The sequence below is a fragment of the Hydra vulgaris genome, chromosome 12 (assembly GCF_038396675.1).
Source record: "Hydra vulgaris chromosome 12, alternate assembly HydraT2T_AEP".
NCBI classification, from domain to species: Eukaryota; Metazoa; Cnidaria; class Hydrozoa; order Anthoathecata; family Hydridae; genus Hydra; species Hydra vulgaris.
The window spans coordinates 84,192,917-84,206,818 of NC_088931.1; the positions used below are offsets into that span (position 1 = coordinate 84,192,917).

The window sequence follows — 13,902 nt, forward strand, 5'->3', positions numbered from 1 at the left end:
AATAATATAGGTAAACTCTTTGAGAATGCGATGCATAATATACATTTCTTGAAAAATTTAAATTTACACTCATCAGTATGAATTTCGTGCCAATCACTTCACAACTCACGTTCTCATTGAAAAATTTAAATGCCTTTACACTCATCACCCAGTGAAAAATAAAACCGCGTCCCACATGGGTTCCGTGTGGGTTCCGTGTGGGATTGATGGAATTTACGTGGGACGGATTTTCCCATGTGGTATCCGTATGGAAATTTGTCACCTTAAACCCATGTGGGTAATCCAACATGGGTTACATGTGGGAACCATATGGTATTTACACACATGGGAAATCCCACGTGGGTTTCATGTGGGATTTGCATGGGAATTAATTTGAAAGCTGGAAACTAAAAAAAAGACTTTAAAAAAAAAACTAAATAAAAATTTTTAAATCGACATTGCATTGCGTTACGTTTATATTGTGTGAAAATATTTTATATTAATATAGAGAATGGCAAGCAAGTATGTAAAAACCACGAATAATGTTTATCTTTCTTTAAAGAAATAAGATTAAGATTTGTGCAAATAGACGTATTATTAGGATAATATAATAGTTATTTGAATATAGATCTTGAGTATATTATCTGCAAACAATTAACTGATGAATGTTCAAATGTTGTCAAAAACCAAGCATGCATGCATGGGACACTACAGTTCCCACAAAGAAATGCAGGTTTGAAAGTCAAAGAATTCCCAAATTTATTTGTTAAAAAAGAAAAAAATAGGGTGGTGGTGGTGGGGGAGATAAGTTTCTGTAACTTTTTTTATGCTCCAAAACTTTTAAATTTAGATATAATAAGGTCCTTATGACTTAAGGAACTTACAAAACTACATTGAGGAACAAAAACAGGATATTAACAGAAACTTTTCAATTTTTAATCTGGAGTATCACAATGTTAATGGGAATAAAGCCTCTGGGTCCAGTTTTCAAAGTAATATAATCTAAAGTAATGTTTATATAAAATAGTATACTTTAAAATGCATATAGTTATACATATAACTCCTGATATAGTTATACATATAACTCCTGATATAGTTATACATATAACTCCTGATATAGTTATACATATAACTCCTGATAGTTAACTATATGTATAACTAGTTATACATATAATTTGTTATAGAAACTTATTTTTTAAGGTTATGCTTGAACAAATTAATACCAATTAATTCAAATTTAAGATTTAGTTAAAGTTCAAGTTAAAGTTCTTATTTATTCATTGCTTTTGTTAATTTTATATTTATTTGTTCAAATTTGTTAATTAGTACTATTTCTTACTACAGTAAGAATGTTTATCATTGTTGAATGTGATTTTATTTGTTAATTTTATTTTCAACATATTTTGACAACACCCTTTACATTTTAAATGATGACAGCTTTACTTTTCTATTGATGTTAAATTTATTACGTTTCAATAACTCAGATTGTATCATAACTGAATTATTGTAAGCTTTGTAGGGGTTTGTTGTATATCAAATGGTGTTTTAAATAAAGTAAAAATATATATATATATATATATATATATATATATATATATATATATATATATATATATATATACATATATATATATATATATATATATATATATATATATATATATATATATATATATATATATATATATATATATATATATATATATATATATATATATATATATATATATAGTATTTAGGCTATGGGATCATGATGCCAGTAGATAGAGGGGCAGTGTGAGTTTAACAATAATTAACAATGGGAGAGAATGTTGAGACCAAAATAATGTCAATTAAAAAATTGAATTAAAAAAAAAAGTAAAACAATTTATGCTAGCTATGAGCAGGTTTTAGAGGTATTTACACCAACAATGTGGTCTAAAAACTTCTTGCTTTTGTTGCTTAAAACTGTAGAGGATCATAGGAAAAACAATTTAAATTCAGAAATTAGCTTGCTTATCTGAAAGAACAATTTGTGTCTTTTTTTTTACTTTTAGTACTGTTGAGAATAAATGTATAATTGAACCAGAAAAAAATTGATGGTATATGCATTTTTTATATTATATTAACAATTTAGATATACCATCATAATATGATAACAAAAACTGACATCATTTTCAATGAACTTGAACTTGAACTAAATCTTGAATTTGAATTAATTGGTACTAATTTGTTCAAGCATAACCTTAAAAAATAAGTTTTTATAACAATTTATATGTATAACTAGTTATACATATAGTTAACTATCAGGAGTTATATGTATAACTATATGCATTTTAAAGCATATTATTTTATTCAAACATTACTTTAGATCATACTACTTTGAATACTGGACCCAGCAACTTTATTCCCAATTACACTGTGGTACTCCAGATTAAAAATTGAAAAGTTTCTGTTAATATCCTGTTTTTGTTCCTCAATGTAGTTTGTAAGTCCCTTTAGTCATAAGGACCTTATTATATCTAAAGTTAAAAGTTTTGGAGCCTGAAAAAAGTTACAGAAACTTATCTCCCCCCTATTTTAATTTTTTTTTTTATTAAAGAAAATTTGACTTTCAAACCTGCATTTCTTTGTGGGACACTGCAGTGTCCCATGCATGCATGCTTGGTTTTTGACAACATTTGAACTTGCATCAGTCAATTGTTTGCAGATAATATACTCAAGAACTATATTCAAATATCATATGAACATGTTAGAGAATGTTCATATGATATTTGAACATCACAAATTTAATAATATTGTTGTGATATGTTATATAAATAATACCATAATAGATTATGATATGAAAATAAGATAGGATATAAAGGCAATGATCAAAGAATAAATTTACTTATAGAAATTTAGATTTTTGTTTATTAGTTTCAGAATATTATATTATGTGTGACCGCGGCCTTCTATAATAACAGGCCTTGACATCGCGCAACAAAGTTGTTAATCTGAAGGCCAATTCCTAATACTGTGTTTACATTTTCATCTTTTAACATTAGACGAAAGTTTGTGTTCGCGCTTTTTTAATAAATCTTTAAAATTTGATTGGTTTATAAATTAGATAGCGCAACTTCAAGACGATAACGTTGTAAGTTTCAAGGCGTTAACATTGTAAGGTAATAATATTGTCAAACTAACGATTAGTTTTTTTAAATGCCTTAAAAATGCCTTTGAAATGCTCTGTATCACTTTGCAAGTCGAACTATCTCAACTACAACAAAAATATCAATTTATACAACTATAACTACAATATCAATTACAACTACAACGAAGTTTATATGATTGTTTGTGTATTGACTACAAGTTGCCAAGTATAAGGACTTTAACACGATTGACTTCATAAATAGTATTTTTATGAATTTAAATCTATTGAAAAGAACTTCCATACTACTAATTGATGAGGTCTATGTCAAAGCTTCATTACTTTACCAAAGAGGTGCTTTGTTTGGTCAAGCAGTAAACTACCCTGAAAAGTTAGCTAAAACAATTTTATTATTTATGATTAAATGTCTTTTTGGAGGTCCAGAATTTATATGTAGAGCTCAACCTGTTGCAAATCTTTCCTCTGAATTTCAGTTTGCTCAATGTCAACAAATTGTCTATACAATAAATAATATTGAAAATAGTAAGACACTGGTAATAATTACTGATGGTAACCGTGTAAATCAAAGATTTTTTGAAATGTTTAAAACAGTTGATAGTAAACCATGGTTAACAACATCAGGTATATATTTATTGTATGATTATGTGCATCTACTAAAATCTTTATGAAACAATTGGTTGACAAAAAAGACTGGGGAACTTCAACTTTTGAACAAAAAAGAACTGGCTTTGGCTAAGTGGAGTGATTTAGAAACTATATATAAAACTGAGTGCAATAGTCTTTTTAAACTCTCTTAACTTACAGCTAAATCAGTTTATCCAAAACCAATAGAGAGACAATCTGTAAAGTTTTGTTCGTCTGTTTTTTGCAAAGAAACAGTAGCTGCATTAAGAACGCATCCAGAGATCGAAAATAAAGCATTTGAAGGTACTGCTGTATTTATTGAAAAATAATTTTTTTTCGAATGTTGTTAATGTCAAATCACCTGGTGCTGGCATTCGGTTTAGAAATGAATTATGCGAAGAAATCCACTCAGTTGGTGATCAACAGTTACAATTGCTACAAGATATTGCTGAACTGTCAAATTTTATGAAACCTACAGGTAAGCGTGTAAAACAGCTTATGCTAGATACTAGCAATGCAATAGCGCATTTATGTTATGGCTTTATTGATCTTGTAGAAACTTTGTTGAGTAATGGAGCAAAGTATGTCTTATTAGGTTGGTTTTCAACAGATCCGCTTGAAAAAGCTTTTTCTAAGCTTTGACAGGGATCTGGAGGTACTTACTTTATAAACGCTAAATCTGTAATTGAAAAAATTAATATTCAACTTACTAAGTTGATATTACAACTTGACATTCCTGTTGATGGTATCGATGGTCATACTTGTGACATATGTTTTAGAGATATTTCTACTGATGAAAAAGAACTTCTGGATAATATACATGATCTTGAAAGCTCAGTTAATAAATCTACATTAGTGGCTATAGTTTACATAGCTGGCTATGTGCAAAAAAGCGAATTAAAAATTTATGATGATTCTACCAATTATTATTATAAATATGGAAGTTATCTGTATAGCCTAAACAGAGGCGGACTTGAAAATCCTTCTGATGCTCTTTTCTAATGGTCAATATTTTGCTTTTTTTTTTCAAGGTGCTACTGACCCTTTATACAGAACATTTTGTGTTACTCAGTTTTAGTTCATTGCTGCTAAATATTAATTTAAAATCACAAAAAAACAATGCAGAGTATATTCTAATATTCTGCTAAAGAATTACTCACTAATTACCACTCCCAAAATACTAAAGCTATCATAATTTATGTGAAAATTAGTTTTGTAATTAATTATGCTATTTACTTGTTATGTTTTTTATTTTCAAATTAGCCTATATGTCTTTCAATATGTTTGGATTTGTAAATATTTACCCTGTTGAGATATATTGATAAAACTTTTTTTTTGCTTGAATCAACTTTTGTTGGTGTTTTTTATTGTTGGTGATTTTTATTGTTACCATTTTTAGCAAAAAAAATTAAAAATACAGTTATCTTTTTAATATATAGATATATACTTTGTTATGGTTCTGCTTGTTATTGATACTATTTAATATTACATAAATATTTTTAATGAAATTTGAAATACGAAAAATATGATTATCTTTTAACAACTTTTTGGTTTTCTTTTTGTATTTCCGTCTTTTCTAGAGATTATTATTAGAAAACATAGACTGCCATTACACCCTACCTAATATAAAAATATATCAATATAAGTAAAAGTGAAGGTTTAATCGGTCTTCAGTTTTTACGGCATTTTGCGCGATGTCAAGGCCTGTTGTTATAGAAGTCTACATCATTGAAAAAGTAGGTTTTTACATTTTTGTTTTTGTTTTTTTGTTTAACTACTTATCCTAATTGATCACTTTTTTTCAGGATTCTCCTCATGGGTTCAAGCTCATTACGCATAATATGTGTTCAATTACCCATAATACGTTAGTCATTGTAAGTAATAAATTAGGAAATAACTATTTGTGAAATATTGTAGTCATTAATGACTTCAAACTGGCTAATAATTAAAATTGCTCGACTAATAAGGTTCCTTATTAAAATTGCTCTCTTTCTCTCTCTCTGTCTCTCTCTCTGTCTCTCTCTGTCTCTCTCTCTCTCTCTCTCTCTCTATATATATATATATATATATATATATATATATATATTTATATATATTTGTATTTTTTTTTTTTTTTAGAAAATGTTTGAAGAGAGTTAGAAGATACTAAAAACCTTGGTATTATGCAAGCCGAAGCGATTTAATTAATTCAATCACAAAAAACGGCGTGTAAATCGCAAAAGAAAAAATAATTTTTTTAATATTCATTTTGGATGTATTGATTATTAGCATTTATTTTAAAATAAATTCGTTTTGCAACACGTTTTTTAATTTTATAAAATTTCGTCATAATAGTTTATGGTAAATCCCACATAGGTTATAGGTGAAAAACATCACATGTAAAAGATCAAAAATGCTACACATTTTGAATACCAAATGGGATAAAGTAGCAAATACCAGATTAAGTTAAGCCTCTCTGAAAGCTTCGATGATTAATTTTAAATTACTATTTAAGTAATTTTTAAATTAAAAGAATTTGAAAAATTATCATAGAAGCATTCGGACTTTCATTTGTCTAGTATTGACTACTTTTATACCATTTGGATTAAAATATGTGGCATTTAAGATCTATAACATGTAGTATTTTCCACCTATATCCCATGTAGGATTTACCACATAAAACCCATGTGGGATTTACCATATGAAACCCACATGGGACAAAATAATAATCCCCATATGGGTTACATATGGTAAAAACCCACGCGTATCCCATATGGGATTTACCATATGGAATCCATGTGGGATTTACCATATGAAACCCACATGGGACAAAATAATAATCCCCACATGGGTTACATATGGAAAAAATCCACGCGTATCCCATGTGCGCTTTTTCACTGGGCAGTATGAATTTCGTGCCAATCACTTCACAACTCACGTTCTCATTGAAAAATTTAAATGCCTTTACACTCATCAGTATGAATTTCGTGCCAATCACTTCACAACTCACGTTCTCATTGAAAAATTTAAATGCCTTTACACTCATCAGTATGAATTTCGTGCCAATCACTTCACAACTCACGTTCTCATTGAAAAATTTAAATGCCTTTACACTCATCAGTATGAATTTCGTGCCAATCACTTCACAACTCACGTTCTCATTGAAAAATTTAAATGCCTTTACACTCATCAGTATGAATTTCGTGCCAATCACTTCACAACTCACGTTCTCATTGAAATGACTGAATTGAATAGAGAAAAGCAAAGTTTGATAAGAATATAAAAGAGTGTCAGGCGCTAGAAGCAATATTCTGCAGATGAAAGATGTTTTATTAATATTCAGACTGCAGCTAAAATTTACAACATTGCCAAAGTTTTACTCAGGTTAAGGAATTAAAATAAACTGCCTATCATCCATTTACTGTTTCATTTAAGACAAAACATGCAGATGACTTCACCACAGTTTTCTTAGGTAAACAATCATTGAGAAAGGAGAAATCCGCATTCATGTAAACAAAATCTTGTTTTAGAACACATTCTAATATTATCTGAATAACGGTTTATAGACATTATTTACGTAAAACATTTAATAAATATATAAAACGTACAAATATATATATATTTTTTTAAAAAGATAAATAATTATGGACAAAATTTATAATAAAAACAACAACAAAAATTGAAATAAATTATTATACAACTTTTGCGTTTTGTAAATTTGTCAGCAATCAAAAGTAATAAAATCATTATTTTAAAATCAAAATACACAATAATTTTTTAAAAATGCTGTATTATATATTACCCTTAACCATTTTTTTTTTAAAAAATTTGGTAAAATGTCGATTTTGAATATTTTTTGAACTCTTGAAGTTTCAACCGCATTTTTCTTTATTTTTGCGTACTGGCATATTCAAATTCCATATCAAGTTCACACTTATCAAAGCGGTAGTGATCAGGAGAAAATAGTGGTAAATCTATTTGCTTGTCTATCAGATTTCTTGTTTAACTAATTTTAAATTTTTTGAAAAATATTTTGCACAGCAAAAAGGTATGTACCACGTGACGCTTACCAATAGTTTCCCTTTAATAAAATTACAAACCAATACGTATAATTCATCGCAATTCAACGAATACTTTACACAATTTTCTAATCTTTGAGAAGTTTTTTGCAAAATACTTAAAGTATCAATTGTTAATTTTTAGAAAAAGACAAATGATCATTAGTGTTAAAAGTCCTTTTCCTTGAACATTTTCTGCTTCACTATACACAATATCATAATCATAATGACTTATTGTAACTAGTTGAGAGTGCTACAAATAATTAAGCTTTTTACTGGGACGATTGATTGTCCGGCAGTCCTTATTCTAGACAACTTACCCAAAATCGTCACAATCCCAAAAAACCGGGACGTCTGGCAGCCCTACAAAAGAATAACATGCCGATACATGTTAAAAAAATATATACTCTTAATAAACATCGTGACGTTCAAAAACAATTATAAAACTGTCACTATTTGCGAGCGTGTGAATATATATATATATATATATATATATATATATATATATATATATATATATATATATATATATATATATGTATATATATATATATATATAATTGATTTTTTGACGAGATTAAAAAAATAACTACATGATTTTTACTACTAAAAGTTTCATGCGTTTAGCAATCATCAGGTAAAAAATACATTCTACACAACAATATATATATATATATATATATATATATATATATATATATATATATATATATATATATATATATATATATATATATATATATATATATATATATATATATATATATATATATATATATATATATGTATATATATATATATATATATATATATATATATATATATAATTGATTTTTTGACGAGATTAAAAAAATAACTACATGATTTTTACTACTAAAAGTTTCATGCGTTTAGCAATCATCAGGTAAAAAATACATTCTACACAACAATATATATATATATATATATATATATATATATATATATATATATATATATATATATATATATATATATATATATATATATATTGTTGAAATTTTCTAAAACTGTCCTCCGCGGGCCATCTTGAGGACTTGGATTAGCTTTTATGTGGTTCAACTTTAAATTTAATTTTCTGATGAATTGATTTGCTTTAGTTTAACGAGATCCAAAAGACATTGTTTTACAATAAGAACAATTATTTAATAACGATTTTTGTGCCAAATATCAGAAAATTTCAAATTTTCATCAATTCATGCAAAATATCTCAACTTCAACCGTTTTTTTTATCCGTTTCTCAAAACTATTAGTTATAACCTTTTGCACATGGAACTAATTAAAATTTAAAGTGGTTTAAGTCGAATAAACTATCAATTAACATAGAAAAAACTAAAAGGACTCTATTTCATCAGAAATCAAAAAAAAAAGTTCTGCTAAATGATGTCTCTATTAATAGAGACATCATTTAGCAGAAGATTTTTATAGATAAATATATAAGATAATGTATTATATATTGACAATATTCAAATCAAGCAATCAAAAGTTGTACTTTTCCTTGGTGTTCTCATTGATGGAAACCTCACATGGAAAAATGATGGAATTATAAAAAGATGATGGAATGTATTACAATACGAAAAGTTTTATAAATATACATGCATTAATTCAACTTAATTACTAAATTACCAAATGTCATGTAAACTATGCAAATATCTCTTGGTCTAGTGCTAAAAAGTTCAATTAATTTTTAAATGGTTTGAAAAACTTTTTTATTATATGTTGTTTATTATGTTCGTTTTTAAAACTCATTTCTTTGTTTACTTCCATGACTTCTTTCTTTAGTGATGATTTTTATTTTTTTACTTTTCCCTGGGTTTTCCGAATATTTGTATAATTCTTTATTAATCTCTTTTTTGATTTAATTTGTACTTATTTAGTAAAAAGCTTTAAAAAAATTCACGAAAGCGCAATGAAGTAAGTCAAAGGTAATATAGAACAAAGTTTGAAATAGAATGTTTTAATTTCAAACTTGGTTTTATTACCTTTGACTTATACTCCATTACGCTTTCATAATTCGAAATACAATGCATTTATTTTCGTAAATACAAATTGTATTAAGAATTAATTTCGTAACGAAAGCAATTTGTTTTTACTTTCGTAAATACAAATTGCTTTCTTTAAGTAACGGGTGATGCGGAAGTTATCGGACAAAATAAAAACGTCAATGACTTATTTATAAATAAAAAAAAACAACTACTATTATATTTTTTTTAAATAAAGCATTTATCTTTTAATAAAAATATATTATTTTTTATATGAAAAAACACCACCATCTGCAATTGATCTCAATTTTGCTCTGACGCCTTTCATATGCGACTGTAAAAAGTTTAAATCAATTTCTTGTAGTTTTAGTTTAATGCGATCAATCAAAACTTGCTCTGTTGAAGCTTGCCAATCTCCCTCGTAAACCTTCTGTGCCAAATGTCCCCAAAAATGTTCAATTGGTCGTGCTTGAGGCACATTTGGGGGATTGGATTCTTTATCAACGTAATAGACATATTGGTCCATCCATTTTAGAGAATCTTTAGAATAATGAGAACTTGCTAAATCTGGCCAAAATAAATAGTTAAAGTCTCCATGATATTTGTGAATAAATTGAAGAAGTCGTTTTTCTAAACATTCATTAATATAGATTGATGAATTGATCGCTACAGCCTTGGAAGTGCAAAACAATGGCTCGGACATACCACGGTCAGATATGGCTATCCACATTAATAATTTTTTAGGAAATTTCTCTTTTCCTATAAAAAGAACACTTTCTGGGCATGTCTTTTTGTTGTTTGTGTAGTATCCAGAATTTCCAGGCATGTTGTCCCCTGCAAAACAAAAGTATTTTTCGTCATCGATGACTAGAAGCGATTTTGTGTTATAGAGTTGGTTAACTAGTTTCCTGCTTCTTTTCTTTGCCTTTATTTGTTGTTCTATAGTGTATTTTGGAGTCTTTTCACGTTTTCTATATTTAATAATCATTTTTTTTAACTGAAGACCAATTGTCGATTGATTTACACCGAATTTAATACCTATTTTTCTTTGACTGACCCCTTTTCGATTGTTGACAAGTCTCGTTAATTCGGCTTTCTTTTCTCTAGTCCAGGATGTCGGACGACCAGGGTGCTTTCTATCAGAAAACGATTGAACAGTTTCAAGTGTTTTTAGGTTATCGTATATAGTACTTCGAGCAAGTCCTTCCTTTTCAAAATGATTTACGATTTTTTTTTTTATATTAGTTTATTTACAAAAAACATTTTTAGTCGCTTTCGAAAAGATTCTCGTTCAGCTGCATTTAACCTCATTTTAATTAATTGTGTTTCAAATAATAAAGTTTATATTTTATAGAACGTTTATGCCTACGCATAAAACCACAAAAACTAATTATTATGCTCAAATAATGAAATTAGGATTTGTCCGATAACTTCCGCATCACCCGTTAGTTTAATTTTTTTGAAGTTGCCGGTAGTTAAACTTTTTTTGAGAGTTACCACCAATGAGATTTGTTAAAAGCACGGCTACTTTATTTGAGGTATTGAATATCCAGTTAACCCAGTAAGTTATATTCAGGTAAGTTATATCCAGTCAAACCAGTTCGTTGTATTTAATTTTTTTATTATTAAAGGCGGGTGGAAAATATAAAACCAAACTGTTTTATATTTTCAAAACTTCAACCTTTTGGTTGAATTGGAACTTCACTAGTAAACATGTAAATAGATTTTTTTTTTAACTTGAATTTTCTAAATAGTTCTTAGGTTTTTCTTTTTTTACTATATCATAAATTTCGTTAAATTGGACATTGCGGGGTCACTCCAACCACTGCCTATTTATATAAAGAAAAAAAAAAGACACTTTTTTTTAAAAAGTATTTTATACGTCACTTTTGAAGCAACAAACCATCGAGAAATTGTTACAAATATTTTCATAGGAACAAAACAACAATATTTTTATATTGACTCTCAAAAAATTAAAAAAAAAAACAAGAAAAAGATGGAAAAGAAATATAGAAAATTTTATTTAGAAAATAGAAAGAAATATATAGAAGATTGAATAAAAAAAATCACCAAGTTTTAAAATATTATCAAAGTCATTTAATATTATTATTTTTATTACGTATTATATATTATGATATCGAATTCTGGAAAGAAATAGCACATAACATTTTAAAAAGTAGACATCAAAAAGAGTTAACCATATAAAAAATAAAAAACTTTTTTTAGTATTTTAACAAATTATCTGTTTTAATACATTTATTAAATGTTAGGCTCAACAAATTATATTAAGCATAGTTAATGCAAAGATAAGTAAAGTAAAATAATTAAAAAACAACTTGTTTTAAAAAACAAAACAAGCCTTTATGTTAATAATAACGCAGATCTAGAGAGTTATAACTGCATATATTGATAATTTTAAAACAAATTAATATTAAAAAAATAAATAAAAAATAACAACATTTAAAAAGAACTTTATTATTAGTTTCTAATAACATTTAATTATTCAATCCTCGTGACACAAATTCAACTCGTGACACAAAATCAACCTAAAATAAATTATTTTGAATGCAAAAATATATAAAAAAGCAAATAAAAAATTTAAAAAGAAAAAGAAAAAAAAGACAAACCACGTTGTTGTTCTGTGCAATGTTATCAGCAAAGGCTGAGCCAACAAAACGACGAAAGTAGTTAAAAACATTTGTTCCAAAACTCTTTGTTTCAGTAATTACTCGTTTACTGATATTCAAAAGCACAATAAAATCATCTGCATCTCTATTCTCTCCAATCAAATCGTTTAAGTAAACAGCAAACAATTCGTAGTCGAGCTCTGGACTACTTGTTATATAATTAACAAGGCTCCTTTCAACACCCAAATAAAACTGCTAAAAAAAATGTATTAGTTGTGGAATATCTTTTATCTGCAATAAATAGATTAAAATAATGGGTGATTTGATCATTGATTCAATTCAATGAATGATTAAAAATGTACTTTGTCCGTCTCACTCTATGGACTATCCAATTTTAAATACTAATTAGTTTTGAGTTTTGTTGCTCAGGTAAGTGGCATTAAAAATTGTCACTAGACAAACAAATGAAGATGAAAATGAGCAGATGCTAAATTTAACAATTTGTTTTAACAAGATATTTGTATTAAAACAAATTTAACAAATTTGTTTTAATACAAATATCTTGCAATAATACCAAAAACAGCACTATTGATGATTATTTGAAAGGCCTCTAGTGCTAATAGTTTTAATATATAAAAAAATATTTTGTATTAGTATTTTTTTTGGTAATTATATTTTTTTTAATAAAAACATTTTGAGAAAAAAAGTTTATTGGATTTTCTATTTGTTTCACTGTTTTGATTATTTTTGAATTCATCAGGTTGGCAAAAAAAGTTTGATACAAAGGTCTTGCCATAAAACATAGAAACGAGGTCTGCAAAAAATTGCCAACCTTAAACACTTTTAGGTCAGCAGTTAGGCTGACATTGGGGAATGTTGACTTTAATTTTAAGGGCTGTGTGTATTTGTAATTGACAAATATAAAAGAAAAACAATTTACAAATACATTAAAAACTTTTGCTTTTAAGGTGTTGTAATTTAAGTACTGCGTTGTAATTAAATTTAAATTTAAATCGCATTAAACTAATTTAAAATAATTAATATTCTATTTGGTATTTGAAAAAAAAAAATTCTTATTAATTATTTCTTTAAACAATCTTATATTTACATAACTTTTTGTTTGTTTATCACAATTTATTTATTTTAATTTATACATATTTAATATAGTATTTTTAACAAAGATTATAAACAATTCAAAGATAGATTTTATCCGTTTTTTATTTAGCAAGTTCATAAATGTATCATGTCAAAACCTTATATGATTTTAAGAAAAAAATTTCTTTAATAAAAATTGCAAAACTATTTTACGTTCCTTTGAAACTAAATTTTACATTCAATGTGTTACTATTTTACATTCCTTGAAAACTAAATTAAAATTTTTAAAATCATATTTAATTTAAAGTCTTGATAAAAAAAAAAAAATTTTTTTTCTTTATAATATTCACAGTTAAATTAAAATGCTTTTTTTTACAACTTAATATTTTCTGAAAGTCACATAAACGATA

At 26.6% G+C, this 13,902-nt stretch overlaps 2 protein-coding genes and 1 long non-coding RNA gene across 6 annotated transcripts in view; 1 reads left to right on the plus strand and 2 right to left on the minus strand.

Annotated features, from left to right (window-relative positions):
* The first annotated feature begins 2,604 nt into the window (after positions 1-2,604).
* On the plus strand, positions 2,605-6,032 carry LOC136089075 (uncharacterized). The gene is made up of 2 exons (XR_010642775.1): positions 2,605-5,607; positions 5,852-6,032. It is a non-coding gene; the product is annotated as an uncharacterized LOC136089075 (long non-coding RNA).
* Positions 6,033-10,032: 4,000 nt separating this feature from the next.
* LOC136088418 (uncharacterized) lies at positions 10,033-11,081 on the minus strand. The gene is made up of 2 exons (XM_065812126.1): positions 11,025-11,081; positions 10,033-10,977 (listed from the first exon to the last, which is right to left on the minus strand). The coding sequence occupies exons 1-2, from the start codon at positions 11,079-11,081 to the stop codon at positions 10,033-10,035; spliced, it is 1,002 nt and encodes a 333-aa protein (XP_065668198.1).
* Positions 11,082-12,229: 1,148 nt separating this feature from the next.
* Positions 12,230-13,902, minus strand: part of LOC136089076 (uncharacterized) — a 37,328-nt gene continuing 35,655 nt past the window's right edge. For 3 of the 4 annotated variants that reach the window (XM_065814743.1, XM_065814744.1, XM_065814742.1), the window contains exons 4-5: positions 12,398-12,652; positions 12,230-12,316 (exon numbers count right to left, since the gene is read on the minus strand). In XM_065814743.1, coding sequence (XP_065670815.1) covers positions 12,266-12,316; positions 12,398-12,652 — 306 coding nt within the window. In that variant the 3' untranslated portion in view covers positions 12,230-12,265. The remainder of the gene's footprint in view (positions 12,317-12,397; positions 12,653-13,902) is intronic. The other variant, XM_065814745.1, reaches the window with a different exon arrangement.

Coding starts and splice junctions, on each gene's coding strand:
- LOC136088418 (XM_065812126.1), bottom strand. CDS start 11,081: ATGAGGTTAAATGCAGCTGAACGAGAATCTTTTCGAAAGCGACTAAAA. Junction 10,978..11,024: donor AGCGACTAAAAATGTTTTTT/GTAAATAAACTA, acceptor CATTTTGAAAAG/GAAGGACTTGCTCGAAGTAC.